At 37.5% G+C, this 18,226-nt stretch overlaps 1 protein-coding gene across 2 annotated transcripts; it reads right to left on the bottom strand.

Annotated features, from left to right (window-relative positions):
* Positions 1–912: 912 nt before the first annotated feature.
* On the bottom strand, positions 913–17,968 carry LOC127877877 (3-hydroxyacyl-thioester dehydratase X-like). 2 transcript variants are annotated; one of them, XM_052424190.1, is made up of 7 exons: positions 17,637–17,968; positions 17,243–17,391; positions 16,611–16,707; positions 10,047–10,186; positions 3,749–3,952; positions 2,386–2,671; positions 913–2,322 (listed from the first exon to the last, which is right to left on the bottom strand). In XM_052424190.1, exons 1-7 carry the CDS (start codon positions 17,924–17,926, stop codon positions 2,136–2,138), a joined length of 1,353 nt encoding a protein of 450 aa, XP_052280150.1. In that variant the 5' UTR covers positions 17,927–17,968; the 3' UTR covers positions 913–2,135. The 2 variants fall into 2 exon arrangements, with proteins under 2 accessions (XP_052280150.1, XP_052280149.1); XM_052424189.1 differs by having other exon boundaries at positions 913–2,671; positions 17,637–17,967.
* Between the last annotated feature and the right edge of the window lie 258 nt (positions 17,969–18,226).

Genomic DNA, 18,226 nt, shown 5'->3' with positions numbered 1-18,226 from the left:
TTACGCCCATGATAACCCATTCGATTTACTTAATAGATTAGCGGACCGATGTGACAATATTTGTCGAGTGTATCAACACAAACAACGAGGGGTGACGGCATCGGGACAGAGTCTTAAATTGGCAGGATCGAGAAGTGATTTAGCGATTAACTTCCTAATTAACAGATATGGGCGACACGGACACCAAATTGATATTGTTTTCATGTAACACCTTATTAAATAATAACAACTGCTAATATGTATGTTAAACAAAATATGATAGACAACATAAAAACGTTTGATGAAATCATTTCTTTTAGAATAGTTTGACAAGCAATACGTTATGATATTTAAAAGATTAGGTTATTCACACTAATTGCGATCACACTTGCAATGTGTTATTTTTTAATCAAAAATTTAATTTCGAAGTTGTTCCAACAATAATGGCCGAATTTGATAAAAAATGTTTTGAATGTACTAGTTATTCTTGCGCTGATTTTAGTCACAACATTTTTCGGTATTAAAGAAGCACTGTTCATTCGAATGAACTTTCAGAATGCCGAATCTGTGATATATTGATTCACTTACTGCATGGACTTTCCGCTATTTTGAACTAATTTAACCCCTTTGTCTTGACTATAATAACACTGTGTCAAATTACGAGGTACTAGGTGCTTTGTATAGGTAACAGTGTCCATAGACTGTGTTATTTCCACCCACAATCGTCGTTTGGTTACACATGCTAAGCAGAGACAGTACGCATTAGACGTGTCCGTCAGTCCGTATGTACATCCTTTGTTTAACAATAGTGTGATCACACTATATCAAATCGGAAAAGGAGCGGTCGTATGCCATTTGTTTGCTATGATGTTGCCTTTACCACATTTCTCTATGTATGTTGTATTGTTTACACTTATAGCATCACATATAATAGTGTTTTGTTGAACTTTATTCAGATTTTCTTAAACACACGAGTATCACATCTTTATATTCATTGTTGAATATATATACTTGCAACCTAATTATATCTACAACATCATGCATACCACATATCAAAACATGCTCTATATTCGTTAATATTTCAATTAATACTATCAAAATTTCAATATGTGAAGCACAGTCATTATTCTACATTCTAGAATAGAAAACCCTTTGGAAAGAATAGTCAAGATATTAAATACACGCATTTCAAGTAGAGTATAAAACTCGGTTATTAGAGTACCCGGTTATCAGAGAGCCGAATTTGTTGAAAGTCGACTTGTATCGGCAATCTAAGTTCCACAACATCATGCGAAAAACCTTTTAAAACATGCTAAATAGTCGTTCATATTAAATTGAATACTATCAACATTTCATTATTGGAAGCGAGGTAATTTCTCTACATGCTCAAATAGCAAACACTTTCTTGCATTATTACTAAGTGTGTTTATTTAGTTGAAATGTGTACTGGTCATGAGGTTCATGTTGTTTTCAGATGGAAGTTTCTTATTATTTGGCAAAAATCTCAAATTTTTCAGTTAATTTCTTTCTCCACAAAGGATAAACTATTTTATCGACTCCACGAAGCCACGTGTCTCAGAAACTTATGTTAAGAATCTAAATTTCAAATACGTGAGGATACGTTGCTATCTTCAATATTGCAAAAGTTATGGCCAATGTTAAAAGTTTTCGGACGGACTGACGTTCGTTACTGTGTTTGTCGAGTGTGCACCACATATAGCACGCATGTCAGTCCTAAAACACGTATAACGAACTAATTCTTCACAGTACGGAATGTTCAATGACTGATTGTTTATAATAAAGCTATACACTTATCGCTTCAAGTCCGGGTATCTTCGGAAAATCGCCACAAAATGTTGATCGATAAAAACTCTATTGGCTAACTGGACGCTCGGCTGATTAGTGCGATAAAGCTTGAAACGATCATGGTAAACAATTTGATATAGGGGGAACACATATTTATTAATATCATTAGGCTGCTTTATATCTATATAAGATATATCTCACACAGGAAGTAACAAACATATCTCATACAATGTCAAACTAATTGATACGGCGCGGAAAAAACACACAAGCATACCACTCATTTATAAATTTACGTGCACGTTTTTAAGAAGATATATTAATATAATTGAGTGCAACAAATGAAACTTTATTCAAAGGTCTGCATTGTAAAACCCTCTTCCGCCTCTATTGTCCCTCCCTCTTCCCGTCCCAATTGACCCTCTGTCCGAGTCACGTGACCCTATGTGCGAATCACGTGACTCTCTTTGCGAGTAATGTGACCCTCTGTCGGAGTCACGTGACCCCATTTGCGAGTCACGTGACTCTCTAAGCGAGTAACGTGACCCTCTGTCGGAGTCACGTGTCCCTATGTGCGAGTCACGTGGCTCTCTAAGCGAGTAATGCGACCCTCTGTCGGAGACACGTGACCCTACGTCCGTGTCGCGTGACCATCTGTCCGAGTAGAGGGACTCTTTTCCTTTCTCTGGTTCCCGTTTCGCTATCCCACTGATGGATGCTACAAGCTGGGGTTCGTCCGTCTCCGCGTTTTGCACGAGTATCTTACAGCCACCGGGATAGTCCTTGGACGCCAGATCGTCGTGTTGCACGCGCATACGCCCTGGCATGAACACAGGCCGCTTGAACTCGCACGTTACGTGCAGCTTGTCTGATAGTGGAGAAAGTTCATCTGAAAGAAAGAATGATCTGATCGCTATATGTCAAATTGTTTTGTTTGTCCGATTGCTGCTCGTCTGTCCGTTAATTTTTCTTAATGCTGCACCTCTGAAATCGAATTTCTATAACTTTTCTAAACGGTCGAGAAGGTACCAATGAATGTAGTAAGCGTGTCTTAAGTAATGGCAATGAACGTGTACTTCTTTGACCATGCTTGCATTACCGTTATTGCATTTATGTTGAAAATAACTGCATCGCGTTTTGAGCACCATTGCCAAGTATGATATATTTGAACCAGCTGGAATACACTGCTGATTGTAATGGAACGCACATGGCGAAAAAACAACATATGGCATTACAAATAACTTAAATATATAGTCGCTCAATTCTAAAACGTTTCCCTCCGCTATGCAAAACCATTCGGGAAAATTCTTAAAACACTATTCAGAACATAGTTTAATTCGTTGCGATAATACACAAACAATTTCGACGCTCATTACGACTGTCTTATATATTACAGTAAATAGTTCATGGAAAAAAATACATAAACAAAATGGAAAACAATGTCGACCATTGAGATCCTTATTGGCGCTCGATTGGTCATTGTTGGCTCGGATGCTACTTAAATGTACCCCGAGTACTCTTAAGTATACTAAAATGTACCCCGGGTACAGAAAATATACTAAAACGAACGCAGCCAATTTAGACTGTACCCGAGTTATATTCCCGCCCAAAATTCGATGTCATAAAACGAACACAATTCTTTTTTAACAAAGCTTGTCTCAGCATGCTTTTAGAGTATACGTTTTGACAGTATAGAGGCCATTTTACAGAATACTGACAAAAATATTAACACAATTAATTTGAAAAAAGCCGAGAACGGCAAATTTAGCGTTAGTATTCCCGGTTACGTTTTAGTGTATTTTCCGTACCCGGGTACATAAAGTACACTTAAATGTACCCGTGGAACATACACATTAAAGTAGTACCCGAGTCGATAATGACTTAGTGGCATATCAGCATTCATCAAGCAAAGGACGATATATCAAGGGACATAATTATTTCGATTATTATATATTTCGAACATTACTTTTTTCTACAACTGCCAGCGCCCTTGACAGCGTCCACATCCCATGGGCGATCGGACGCTTGTAGCCTAGCAGCCAAGCGCTCCAAGTGTACAGGTGGTGGGGGTTCCAGTCGCCCGAGAGCTTGGCATACGATAAGCCGCAGTCGCCCGAAACGTCGACATAGTCCGAATACTGGTAGCGGTAGGAGTTCTCTGCGGAAAAGTCTAGAGTGGGCAAAAAGAGAAATATTTTTTTAAACGGGTTTGCACGATTCTCACCAAAATTTCATACACAATTATGGTACTTAAAATAGACGCGATATAAAGTTTTAAAAAACAAACACAATCCTGTATAAAAGTTATTTGTAACTACTCTCAGTTTAGCCTCGTTATTTAACATCAGTGACATCAAAGTACTGCTCGTAATGCAATCGGAAATGACATCATGAACAAAACCGTCTAAGTTTATTTATAACCCACAATGTACGCTCTCCGTGACGGTTAAATTGTTACAAAATGTACAGCGCATGTAAAAATAGCATCATAAAGCTATGTAACAGCGTTTTGTGCACAAATGCTATTAGGACAGCAAATGAAAGAAAGCAACTTCAGACAGTATTTAACCGCTCTTGTTTCCATTTGAGGTATGCGTCTTTATGTTACAGTAAATCTGCGAAACTACGAATTTCACGAAATTCCTAAACGATTTACGATTTTCGTGAAATGAACGTTACACTTAGGTACTTCACGAAATACCCAAATTTCTCAGGAATTACGCGAAATGACTGAAAATGGTGACACATTTTTACTAAAGGACCTTAAGAGGATTCAGGAAATGTGTGAAATGTCCTTGTTTGATTTTAATGATTTCATTATTATATTTTTGTTTTCTGTTGTTTTGTTTTTTGAAGTTTTTATATGATCTTATAGCTATTGCCATATGAACCGCGTCATGCGAAAATGTCGCAGTGTTGTAGTGGATCTGGTGTCCGCCTAGCAACCGGGTGCTCACGGGTTCGATTCTCAACAAGTACTGGTTTTAGGCCCAGGGAACGGTCTCGAGCACGTTTATATAAGCATTAGGCTTTCGATGCAATCAAGCTAGAATAAATAGGTTTAAACTAACTAAAGGCAGGCAAAACTGAGGATAACGTTGCGATTCCGATACCCGTAGTTGATAGAGACAGAGTTGATCCTAGAAACATTCTTGTTTTTTTTTGTTGCCGGGATGAAAATGACACGTACAGAATTGCCATGAAGTCGGGTGTTTTACGTACAAGATATTCCAAGAACCAATATGACCTCTGCCCGCAACGCCTTCTTACAGTTTTGGATATAGACACAGAAAAAAAATACTTCGTGAAGCTGTCAGGAAGACAGATTCGGGTGGTCCAGGATTCTTTCATTGCGACTGTAGCCTTGGGAATAGACGGTGCCAGACTAAGCGATGCAAGTGTTTAAGGCCCAGATACTTTGTAAAAGTAGATGCCATAACAGTCTGACTTGTAAAAAAAACCCACAGTGATTGACGTGTGGTATTTCACAAGAACGAAGTTAAACACATACACGTTTTAATAATTCCTAGATCATACAAACAATGAAGCAAACATTCATTTACAAGTGTTCTATTTTTGTTTTACTGACATGTGTCCATTTCGATAGTGGTACTTATTTTTTTTAATAACTATTTATCAATAACAAAAACAACTAGAGCTTTGTCACAGACGTGACGAATACCCCCACATGCCGCTTGACATATAATATTGTGCATGTCGTCTTCACACAAAACAGCGGACACCATGCTCAATTTTTAAAACGCACTTAGTGACTCATTAACCTAGTTTTTGACCCAGAATGGCCCATGTTTTAACTTGGCATTAAGATCATCTCCATAAAACTTCTGACAAAGTTTGGTGAAGATCGGATGTAAACTACTTGAATTAGAGCGCGGACACCATGCTGAATGTTAAAAAACGCACTTAGTGACCCCGAGACCTAGTTTTAGGCCCGGAATGGCCCATGTTCAAACTTGTCCTAGAGATCATTAAGATAAAACTTGTGACCACGTTTGGTGAGGATTGGATGAAAACTACTTGAATTAGAGAGCGGACAACATGGTGAGGTTTCGCACTAAGATACCCCGTGACCTAGTTTTTGACCCGACATGACCCATATTCTAACTTGACCTAGACATCATCTAGATTCAACGTCTGACCAAGTTTGGTGAAGATTGAATGAAAACTACTTGAACAAGGGCTGTTTGTAAAACATGCATGCCCCCCATATGGGCTCTCCGTTGTAGTGACAGCCATTGTGTGAGTATGTTTTCGTCACTGTGACCTTGACCTTTTACCTAGTGACATAAAAATCAATAGGGGTTTTGCCAGTCATGATCAATGTACCTATGAAGTTTCATGATCCTATTCATAAACGTTCTTGAGTTATCATCCGGAAACCATTTTACTATTTCGAGTCACCGTGACCTTGACCTTTGACCTAGTGACCTGAAAATCAATAGGGGTCATCTGCGAGTCATGATAAATCTACCTATCAAGTTTCATGATCCTAGGAATAAGCGTTCTTGAGTTATCATCCGGAAACCATTTTACTATTTCGGGTCACCATGACCTTGACCTTTGACCTAGTGACCTCAAAATCTGTAGGGGTCATCTGCGAGTCATGATCAATGTACCTATGAAGTTTCATGATCGTAGCCTTTAGCGTTCTTGAGTTATCATCCGGAAACCATTTTACTATTTCAGGTCACCGTGCCCTTGACCTTTGATATAGTGACCTGACAATCAATAGGGGTCAACTGCGAGTCATGATCAATCTACCTATCAAGTTTCATGATCCTAGGCATAAGCGTTTTTAAATTATTATCCGGAAACCATTTTACTATTTAAGGTCACCGTGACCTTGACCTTTGACCTAGTGACCTGAAAATCAATAGGGGTCATCTGCGAGCCATGATCAATGTACCTATGAAGTTTCATGATCCTAGGCATAAGCCTTCTTGAGTTATCATCCGGAAACCATTTTACTATTTCGGGTCACCGTGACCTTGACCTTTGACCTGACAATAAATAGGGGTCATCTACCAGCCATTATCAATCTACCTACGAAGTTTCATGATCCTAGGCATAAGCGTTCTTGAGTTATCATCCGGAAACCATTTTACTATTTCGGGTCACTGTGACCTTGACCTTTGACCTAGTGACCTGAAAATCAATAGGGGTCATCTGCGAGTCATGATCAATCTAACTATCAAGTTTCATGATCCTAGGCCTAGGCGTTCTTGAGTTATCATCCGGAAACCATTTTATTATTTCGGGTCACCGTGACCTTGACCTTTGACCTAGTGACCTCAAAATCAATAGGGGTCATCTGCGAGTCATGATAAATGTACCTTTGAAGTTTCATGATCCTAGGCCCAAGCGTTCTTGAGTTATCATCCGGAAACCACCTGGTGGACGGACCGACCGACCGACCGACAAATTGACATGTGCAAAGCAATATACCCCCTCTTCTTCGAAGGGGGCCATAATTAGAGAGCGGACAACATTGTGATGTTTAAAACGCACTAAGTGACCCTGCGACCTTGTTTTTGACCCGGCATGACCCATATTCAAACTTGCCCTAGACATTATCAAGATACAACTTCTGACCAATTTTGGTGAAGATTGGATTAAAAATACTTGAATTAAGGAGCGGACAACATGGTGAGGTTTAAGACACACTAAGTGACCCCGTGACCTAGTTTTTGACCCGGCATGGCCCATTTTCGAACTTTACCTACACATCATCTAGTTACAACTTCTGACCAAGTGTGGTGAAGATCGGATTTTAACTACTTGAAATAGAGAGGACACCATGCTCAATGTGTAAAAGTAAAACGTACTAAGTGAACCTGTGACTTAGTTTTTGATCTGGCATGGTCCATGTTTGAAATTGGCCTTCAGATCATCTAGATAAAACTGCTGACCAAGTTTGGTGAAGATCGGATGAAAACTACTTGAATAAAAGAGAGGACACCATGCTGAATGTTAAAAAACGCACTAAGTGACACCGTGACCTAGTTTTTAACCCTGCAAGGCCAATGTTCGAAGTTGACCTTTAGATCATCTAGATACAACTTCTGATTAAGTTTGGTGAAGATCGGATGAAAACTACTTGAATTAGAGAGTGGACAACATGCTGAATGTTTAAAACGCACTAAGTGACCCCGTGACCTAGTTTTTGACCCGGCAAGGCCCATGTTCGAACTTGGTCTTCACATCATGTAGATACAACTTCTGACCAAGTTTGGTGAAGATCGGATGAAAACTACTTGAATTAGAGAGCGGACAACATGCTGAATGTTGAGAACGCACTAAGTGACCCCGTGACCTAGTTTTTGACCCGGCAAGGCCCATGTTCGAACTTGGCCTAGCCATCATCTAGATACAACTTCTGACCAAGTCTGGTGAACATCGGATGAAAACTACTTGAATTAGAGAGCGGACAACATGCTGAATGATTAAAACGCACTAAGTGACCCCGTGACCTAGTTTTTGACCTGGCAAGGCCCATGTTCGAACTTGGCCTAGCCATCATGTTGATACAACTTCTGACCAAGTTTGGTGAAGATCGGATGAAAACTACTTGGATTAGAGAGCAGACACTTAATACGGACCGACCGACCGACCGACAGACAAGTTCACTCTTATATACCCCCCTAAACTTCGTTTGTGGGGGTATAATTACATACACGTTGTTGTGCGACCTGAGAACTGTTGACACAAAAAAATAATTTGGAAGCAGCGTATGCTTAAATCAATTTAGCGTGAGTTTCATAGATGCAGTGTTGCATCGCAATTTGACATCAACCCAGTATCAAAACAGTTATCCATTACATGCGGTCTTGACGTCTATTTCCTTTTCTTTTTCCGGAATGACAAATGTGTTGTTTTCTATACTCATCTTCATTATGCAAATGCCACTAATACATAAACTATGCATACTCGTCGCTCATTTGCATATGATTTGCATAATTAGTTTCCAAAGTGGCTGCTAGTCATTAAAAATATGCATTTTATGTCCTTACATATTTGCAGAAAATCCTTAGCTTGATATATGTCTGACAAATTCTGAGTTTTTAGGCACCAGAAAAGACACCAGATCTTAAACCATATGTGATATGTCGCTTATGTCGATTTCGTGTAAATTGATGTAATCGAGACAGAAACTACAATCGATTTCGTGCGTTACTGTATCAAACTGTGATGTGCATCCACAATCAGATACATTTAACAAGAAATTGACATAAAATAAATAATATAAATAAAATAAAAAAATAATTCATGATAGCCTTTAAAATTCAAAAAGTCAAATTCCCTAATGTTTCGCTAATATTTCCGTGCGTTGGCATTTGTTAAATAACCAACAAATTATAGCAAAGTGGCGATTGCTTCAACAGTATTACGCCATTATCCACTTGAAGGCAGTTTTATAATAATTAACTTATGATTCTTAACATATACGATGAGTGTTTTGCTTTATTATTATCTTAAATTGTAGTCCCCACTTCTTTTTTAGATTTGTCCTTAACGTGTTAGTTAAAGTCTCTCGGTTGTGCGTTTTATTATAAGAATATTATCCGATGTCGCAAAATTTTGAAAATCATATGATCCATGTAGGGATATTATTATTTAGTTTTTATTGTTTGCCAGTTTTCCAGGATCGGTGATAACCTTAATTTTTATATACCGCACCCCGGTACATATAAAAGCACAACGAGTATGTTTAATGTAAAACGCCTACTTAGGGTGAGCACCGATAGTTACAATCTACATAGATTGTTTATAGTCGCGTTCAGAATGAAAGAGACCTGATTACAGATTCAATCATATTTCCATTTTGAAATCACAGTGTATATAAAGGAACGTAATTAAAATAAGGACAAAGATATGTATTATAAATACCGTTTTGTTAATGAGGGCATCATCGGTTGAAACTGATTTAGCTTGGATTACTTTTGTTATTATTGTTCAAAATACTGAAACCTCATAAATTGCTTATATAAAGTTAAATCTGCAGTCACATAAAAACAGTTGGAAAAGCTGCTTAAGCTTTCTTAAACAGAGGTTCCAAGTTCGAACCTTGGAGGCAGCAGCTTTATTCTTTTTTTGCCATTTTACTTGACTTTCTTATCCGATAAATTTGTCAATATAAGATATTGCATGTCAAATTAATAACAAAGACAACTCGATGGGCGAGCCCCTTGAACAATTGTAGACCAAGATCGCATTTTCTGAAATTTAACAAATCACACCGTCACCTTTTTTCTCCTTTTCTTTTGACCTCTGACCCCTAGTGGATGACCTTGAGAGACAGGTCATGACTGACTTCCAGACGCAGAACTGACGTGACGCCATCAAACGCATTTTGACGTCAACCTCGACGCCTCGCTCTCCCTGTCTAAATATAAGAATTACGTCATTTCAGTGAGAAGTGTGAATGACATTATTTCAGTGAGATTAAGATTCACTTCACATTAAGAGAATATTTATGTAAGAATATACATGTATAGTGCATTTGAAGTGGTACGATATGCTATTGCAATTGAGAGGTGCATAAAGTATAACATATGTGGCTGGGAACGAGACTTTGACCCTTTCGGCGCTGACGTCGTTAACGAGAAAAAACGTTACAAAGTCGTGACAACTTTTTCGCGTAATTTTCACACGTTTTTACTGCGATAAATATCTGATTTCTTTTATTTATTTTCCGAAACAATTTATGAATTACCCAATGAGTGATTATGTTACGGTTTTATACGAAAACATTAGTATAGTTTAACCATAGCTGATTTATAACCCATCGTACACTACGCCACCGAATGACTGCATCAATGAATGATGCAGTAAACTTCCTGCTTACAAAAAGGTTATTTTTTCTTTCTTTTTTGTTGTTTTCCCGTCAAATAATGTGAAATTAGTCGGCAAAGGATGTATCCCATATTAATTCAGTGCTCCAGTTAGGATTTGAAAAGGGCAGGGGGGCTTTTTTGTCAAAAGGGCACTTTCGACGCGCAGTATTTTGTCAACAGGGCACTTTCGACGCGCAGTATTTTGTGAAAAGGGCACGTACGAGCGCGCGGATGTTTCTGGAATGCTTCCTATTGCATGTGAATTTATATGTTATAAATAATTGTATTATTCCCATTATTATTAAACCATTCAGTATAATGTCTTCAATGAGGATTTAAGTAATTACAATGTAATAAGAGATTTATGAATAATCATATGTAAAAAAAAAAAAAAAAATTTTTTTTTTTTGGGGGGGGGGGGGGAGGGGGGGCAGGGCGGAGGTTCGGGGGGCAGGGCGAAGGTTCGGGAGGGCAGGGCGCGGCGCCCTTCGGTTTAGGCCTAGCTGGAGCACTGTTGATTGAACCACGTCTAGTGTTTATTACCACTGTTTAGATTAGTTTGGCTTTACGATTCATGATTATATGCGATAATTGGAATTTTCACCCGGAAGTTGTAAAAAAAAATTAATTGTGTATCAATCTTTGAATAAAATACAATTGCTAATAAACCATGCATGGCAGTAAGATGCTTAACAAAAATTCATCATGTCAGTTTTTTTTCATTTTAGTTTCAAGTTCGTTGCTATACAATATGTTCAATTTCTGAATACACCCCTATTTTCAGAAAATGCTCATACATTTATTTTACTATAAACATGTTGGTAATGTTTAATATCTGTCCAGAAGATATTTTGTTGATGTGTTGTTATTCTCAGTCTTAAATTCTTTAAAATGACAATACATTTGAAAAAAGAACAGTGTCTGTTTCCATGGCAACAATGAGTGTTAAATGTTTTATAATAATACAATTAATTATGTAAGATATAGTTAATGACTGTCATCACCATACACACACAATTGAGTGATTATCAACTAAAACTGATCAGCATTACATGAACTAATACTGGTAGAATTACAACGTCATTTCGTTGTATTGAAACGTCATTTGGTACAAAATTACGCAAATTAGTGTTTCTGACATGCAATACAAAAAATGACACAACTTTAGGAATTCAATGCTCAAATTTCAGATTTTGATTTTTCAGATGTAGCACTTTCATAATATATGCTTAACTGAACAAGAGGGCCATGATGGCCCTGTATCGCTCGACTGCTGAAAAAAGGCTGAAACAAATATTCTCTGCATGAGCAAATAGTTAAATATAGGCCCTATTTAAGCACATGTACACTATTGTGACCCCCTGGGCTTTGTCAAATTTAACCAAAGGGGCATAATTTGAGCAAACTTTGTAGATGACTACTATATCTCACTACATGTACATACAAAATATGGTAGCCCTAGGTCCTAGAGTTTAGGACAAGAATATTTAAAAAGTTTTCACAAAATAAGCAAGATATAAGCGTAAATAATGTTCAATTTTGTGACCCGCGGGTCAGGGTCAAATTTGACCCAAAGGGCATAATTTTAACAAACTTGGTATAGGACTATAAGATGTTACTGCATACCAAGTTTGGTAGCCATAGTCTGAATGGTTTTCAACAAGAAAACTTTTAAAGATTTCACAAAATAGGCGCTTTATAAGCGTTAATTCAATTTTGTGACCCACCAGGGCAGGGTCAAAGTTGACCCCAGAGGCATTATTTGAACAAATTTGGTAGAGATTTATTAGATGTCATACCAAATTTGGTAGCCCTAGGCCCAATGGTTATGGACAAGAAGATTTTTAAAGTTTTCACAAAATAGGCCCCATATAAGCGTATGTTCATTTTTGTGACCCCCCGGGCAAGGTCAAATTTGACCCCAGGGATATAATTTGAACGAACTTGGTAGAAAACTGTTAGATGTCACTACATGCCAAATTTGGTAGCCCTATGCCTATGGTTAAGGACAAGAGATTTTTTAAAGTTTTCACAAAATTTGCACTATAAAAGCATATAATCGATTTTGTGGCCCCCAGGGCAGGGTCAAATTTGACTCCTGGGGCATAATTTGAACAAACTAAGTGGAGGACTATACAATTTCACTACATACCAAATTGTGTAGCCCTAGGCCTAATGGTTATGGACAATTTTTTTTAATAAGTTTTCACAAAATAGGCAATATATAAGCATATGTTCAATTCTTTGACTCCTGGGGCAGGTTTAAATTCGACCCCAGGGATAAAATTTGAACAAATTTGGTAGAGGACTATAAGATGTCATTACATACCAAATTTGATAGCCCTAGGCTGGATGGTTATGGACAGAAAGATTTTTGAAGTTTTCACGAAATAGGCCTTATATAAGCTTATTTTCCATTTTTTGATGCACTGGGGCAGGGTCAAATTTGAACAAACTTGGTACAGAACTATAAGATTTCACTACATACCAAATTTGGTAGCCCTGGGCCCAATGTTTATGGACAAGAAGATTTTAAAAGTTTTCAAAAAATAGGCCTTAAAAAAGCGTATGTTCAATTTTGTGACCCTCGGGGCAGGGTCAAATTTGACCCCAGGGGCATAATTTGAACAAAATTGGTAAAGAACTATACGATGTCACTACATACCAAATTTGGTAGCCCTACACCCAATAGTTATGGAAAAGAAGTTTTTAAAGTTTTCACAAAATACAATGTAAGCCCTTTATAAGCATATATTCAATTTTGTGACCCCCGGGGCAGTTTCAAATTTGACTCCAGGGGCATCATTTGAACAAACTAAGAAGAGAACTATTACATGTCACTACATACCAAATTTGGTAGCCCTATGCCATACGGTTATGGACAAGAAGATTTTTGCAAGTTTTCCCACAATAGGCCTTATATAAGCATATCTTCAATTTTGTGACCCTCGGGGGCAGGGTCAATTTTGACACCAGGGGCATAATTTGAACAAACTTGGTAGAGGACTATAAGATGTCACTACATACCAAATTTGGTAGCCCTACCCCCAATGTTTATGGACAAGAAGATTTTGAAAGGTTAAAAAAAATAAGACCTTTATAAGCATATATTCAATTTTGTGACTCCGGGAAAAATTCAAATTTGACCCCAGGGGCATAATTTGAACAAACTAAGAAGAGAACTATTACATGTCACTCCATACCAAATTTGGTAGCCCTATGCCATACAGTTATGGACAAGAATATTTTAAAAGTTTTCACAAAATAGGCCTTACATTAGCATATGTTCAATTTTGTGACCCTCGGGGCAGGGTCAAACTTGACCCCAGGGGCATAATTTGAAAAAACTTGGTAGAGGACTATAAGATGTCACTACATACCAAATTTGGTAGCCCTAGGCCCAATAGTTATGCACAGAAAGATTTGAAAAGTTTTCACAAAATAGGTCCTATATAAGCATATGATCAATTTTGTGACCCCGGGGCAGGGTCAAATTTGACCCCAGGGGCATAATTTGAAACATTTGGTAGAGGACTATAAGATGTCTCTACATACTAAATTTATTAGCCCTAGGCCCAATGGTTATGGACGAGCAGATTTTGAAAGTTTTCACAAAATAGGCCTTATATAAGCATATGTTCAATTTTGTGACTCCCAGGGCAAGGTCAAATTTGATCCAAGGGGCATAATTTGAAGACATTTGGTAGAGGACTATTAGATGTTTCTACATACCAAATTTTATAGCCCTAGGCCCAATGGTTATGGACGAGAGGTTTTTGAAAGTTTTCACAAAATAGGCCTTATATAAGCATATGTTCAATTTTGTGACCCCAAGGGCAGGGTCAAATTTGACCCCGGGCGCATAATTTGAATAAATTTGGTAGAGGACTATTAGATGCTTCTACATACCAAATTTGATAGACCTAGGCCCAATGGTTATGGACGAGCAGATTTTGAAAGTTTTCACAAAATAGGCCTTATATAAGCATACGTTCAATTTTGTTACCCCCGGGGCAGAGTCAAATTTGACCCAAAGGGCATAATTTGAACAAATTTGGTAGAGGACTATTAGATGTCTCTACATACCAAATTTGATAGCCCTATGCCCAATGGTTATGGATGAGAAGATTTTGAAAGTTTTCACAAAATAGGCTTTATATAAGCATATGTTCAATTTTGTGACCCCCTGGGCAGGGTCAAATTTAACCCTAGGGGCATAATTTGAAGAAATTTGGTAGAGAGCTATTAGATGTCTCTACATACCAAATGTGATAGACCTAGGCCCCAATGGTTATGGACGAGAAGATTTTGAAAGTTTTCACAAAATAGGCCTTATATAAGCATATGTTCAATTTTGTGACCCCCGGGGCAGGGTTAAATTTGACCCCAGGGGCATAATTTGAAGAAATTTGGTAGAGGACTATTAGATGTCTCTATATACCAAATTTGATAGCCCTAGGCCCAATGTTGATGGACGAGTAGATTTTGAAAGTTTTCACAAAATAGGCCTTATATAAGCATATGTTCAATTTTGTGACCCCCGGGGCAGGGTCAAATTTGACCCAAAGGGCATAATTTGAAGAAATTTGGTAGAGAACAATTAGATGTCTCTACATACCAAATTTGATAGCCCTAGGCCCAATGGTTATGGACGAGGAGATTTTGAAAGTTTTCACAAAATAGGCCTTATATAAGCATATGTTCAATTGTGTGACCCACGGGGCAGGGACAAATTTGACCCAAGAGGCATCATTTGAACAAATTTGGTAGAAGTCTATTAGATGTCTCTTCATACCAAATTTGATAGCCCTAGGACCAATGGTTATGGACGAGAAGATTTTGAAAGTTTTCACAAAATAGGCCTTATATAAGCATATGTTTAATTTTGTGAACCCCGGGGCAGGGTCAAATTTGACCCCAGGGGCACAATTTGAAAAAATTTGGTAGAGGACTAATAGATGTCTCTACATACCAAATTTGATAGACCTAGGCCCAATGGTTATGGACGAGAAGATTTTGAAGTTTTCACAAAATAGGTCCTTATATAAGCAGATGTTCAATTTTGTGACCCCCGGGGCAGGGTCAAATTTGATCCCAGGGGGATAATTTGAATAAATTTGATAGAGGACTATTAGATGTCTCTACATACCAAATATGATAGCCCTAGGCCCAAGGGTTATGGACAAGAAGATTTTGAAAGTTTTCACAAAATAGGCCTTAAATAAGCATATGTTCAATTTTATGATCCCCGGGGCAGGGTCAAATTTGACCCCAGGAGCATTATTTGAAGAAATTTGGTAGAGGAGCATTAAATGTCTCTACATACCAAATTTGATAGCCCTAGGCCCAATGGTTACGGACGAGAAGATTTTGAAAGTTTTCACAAAATAGGCCTTATATAAGCATATGTTCAATTTTGTGACCCCCGGGGCAGGGTCAAATTTTACCCCAGGGGTATAATTTGAACAAATTTGAAAGAGGTTCACCCCAGGAACATTCCTGTGAAATTTCATCAGAATTGAACTAATAGTTTAGATGAAGGAGATGTTTTAATGAAAAGTTAACTCACGCACGGACGCACGCACGACGGACACAGGACCATGACATAAGCCCCGCTGGCATCTGGCCAGTGGAGCTTAAAAGTCATTGTTTGACCGGATGGGTCAAAATCTGGTTTCCAGCCACATATAAGGAACACTTAACTTATTTATCCATACAGAATGTGATACATTGCGATATTGAAAACGGGAATTGTTTTCCCGATGATAATCCAATCGGACTCAAACCTTCACTTGTCTTCTTTATTTAAAAAAGGGGTCATCGAAAGCACGTTATTTAATCACAAAGTCATTTAAATCAGCACCATATCTCATGTATAACTTGCATGGATCACAACTAAATTTTATTTTCGAATTATATAGTTGACATAATATGTTTTGACAGGTTATAGTTCACTTGTCAGTATTTCCTTACCTGTATTGGGTGACATATGCTTCTGCGAATAGTTCTTTGTTGAGAAATTTTTCTAAGGCGTCGTGCTGCCAGATCTCCTGCTTTATGTGAATCAGACCTGTACATGGGTGAAACAACATATTGATTCAGCAGTGAAGAATACTTCTGTGTGACGCATATATACCCCTATGATAATCCAGCTAAGAAATTTTAAGATGAACTAGTACATAATCCAGACGTTTTTTTCACATACACAGTGCTTATTTATCTTGAAATACGATATGATTTTTTTATAATAGATTTCCTATCATATGCTCCATGGATAAAACACCAATCGGAATGAAGATTAACGCAATTTAGTAATCGGTCGGTGTCCGACGATGTATTCTATTGCCAAAGGTCGTTTACTTCTGGATTTATGGAAATAAAGTGATAAAGTTAAAACATAAAACTATACTTTTGTAAACACAAAAAGGTATTCTCAAAGAACTTCCGAACGTTTGCTTAGTTAACTACGTTGCTTCAAAGCTGACTTTTATTTATGTCTAACATTAACATGCTGTCAACTGCCCGTTAAAAAACTGAGTAAATGCAATATTTCACTCACACGCTTATAAACAATGATATCATAATATTGAGGCGAAGTTTCTTACCCAGAGGTGATAAACAGAATTTGTCTGATGATACAAGAGTCATTAAAACAGGCATAAATATTGTTTCCGCATAGCACACCGGAATAACATTGGAGTTTGCATCGTATCCGCACAATAGTTTATATTTTCCGATATGTTCACTGTCTAACCTGCATCAAATAACAAAGTATACATAAATACTTGTTCATCAATGTATTTAATCGAAAGACAGTATCGTATTTAGTGCACGTAGAAAGTTCAATTATAACAACACAATAATAAACTAAAACAAAAGTGCTTGGGAAACTGGTGATCTACTTTCGATTTCATTTTTAATTTAATTATTACTTAGTCAATTAAAAAATATGGTAAAGAACGACAGTGCTGACTTTATGTGAGAAAAGAAGATAACTACCTTACTCGCTTAACACCAATTTTATGGTTTCTAGGAGAGATAATCAGCGGGAACTTTGCATCGCCACTAGCTGTGTAAGCGAGTTCGTCCCTTATTTTCAGTTCACCTTGTTTCCTGTTCTTCAGCAACTTAAATCCCAAGTTAACAATTAATTGAATGAACTTAAATTCAGTCAACGAGTCGTACACATCTTTGTCTTTCTTCCGGATAACATACACTGCGATAGCTGCTACAACGGATAAAGGTACGCACAATAGTCCAAGTTTGTTAAGTGATAACATATCTGCCATTTTTCTCCTTTCGATTTCAGTGCTTTGGTGTAAAAGACGGCTCATATACTGATTTCCAAGTGTATTCGAGTATGCCATGGACTCATTTGTATTGCTATATTAAGTTTTAAACATGTTTTTTTTCTTGTAATTTGTAAATATGTTCGGTTTAAATAACTACACTAAAAGGGCTTATTGTTATCTAAATCCTATATTATAGTGCATACGTGTAACACATTTATATTTTAATAAACTTTATTGATAGATTTTTAGTGTATTTAAAATATGGTGTTGAAGATTCAGACTTGACAAAGATTTTGT

This window comes from Dreissena polymorpha, chromosome 4 (assembly GCF_020536995.1).
Source record: "Dreissena polymorpha isolate Duluth1 chromosome 4, UMN_Dpol_1.0, whole genome shotgun sequence".
NCBI classification, from domain to species: Eukaryota; Metazoa; Mollusca; class Bivalvia; order Myida; family Dreissenidae; genus Dreissena; species Dreissena polymorpha.
The sequence above is the reverse complement of the archived record's forward strand: the minus strand, read 5'-3'. Positions and strand labels throughout refer to the sequence as shown.

What these genes read in the sequence shown, in the direction of transcription:
- LOC127877877 (XM_052424189.1), bottom strand. Translation starts at nt 17,926, where the DNA reads ATGGCAGATATGTTATCACTTAACAAACTTGGACTATTGTGCGTACCT. An exon ending in ATTGGTGTTAAGCGAGTAAG is followed by an intron (nt 17,392 to 17,636) that starts GTAGTTATCTTC and finishes TATTTGATGCAG; the next exon opens with GTTAGACAGTGAACATATCG. An exon ending in ATTCTGTTTATCACCTCTGG is followed by an intron (nt 16,708 to 17,242) that starts GTAAGAAACTTC and finishes ACCCATGTACAG; the next exon opens with GTCTGATTCACATAAAGCAG.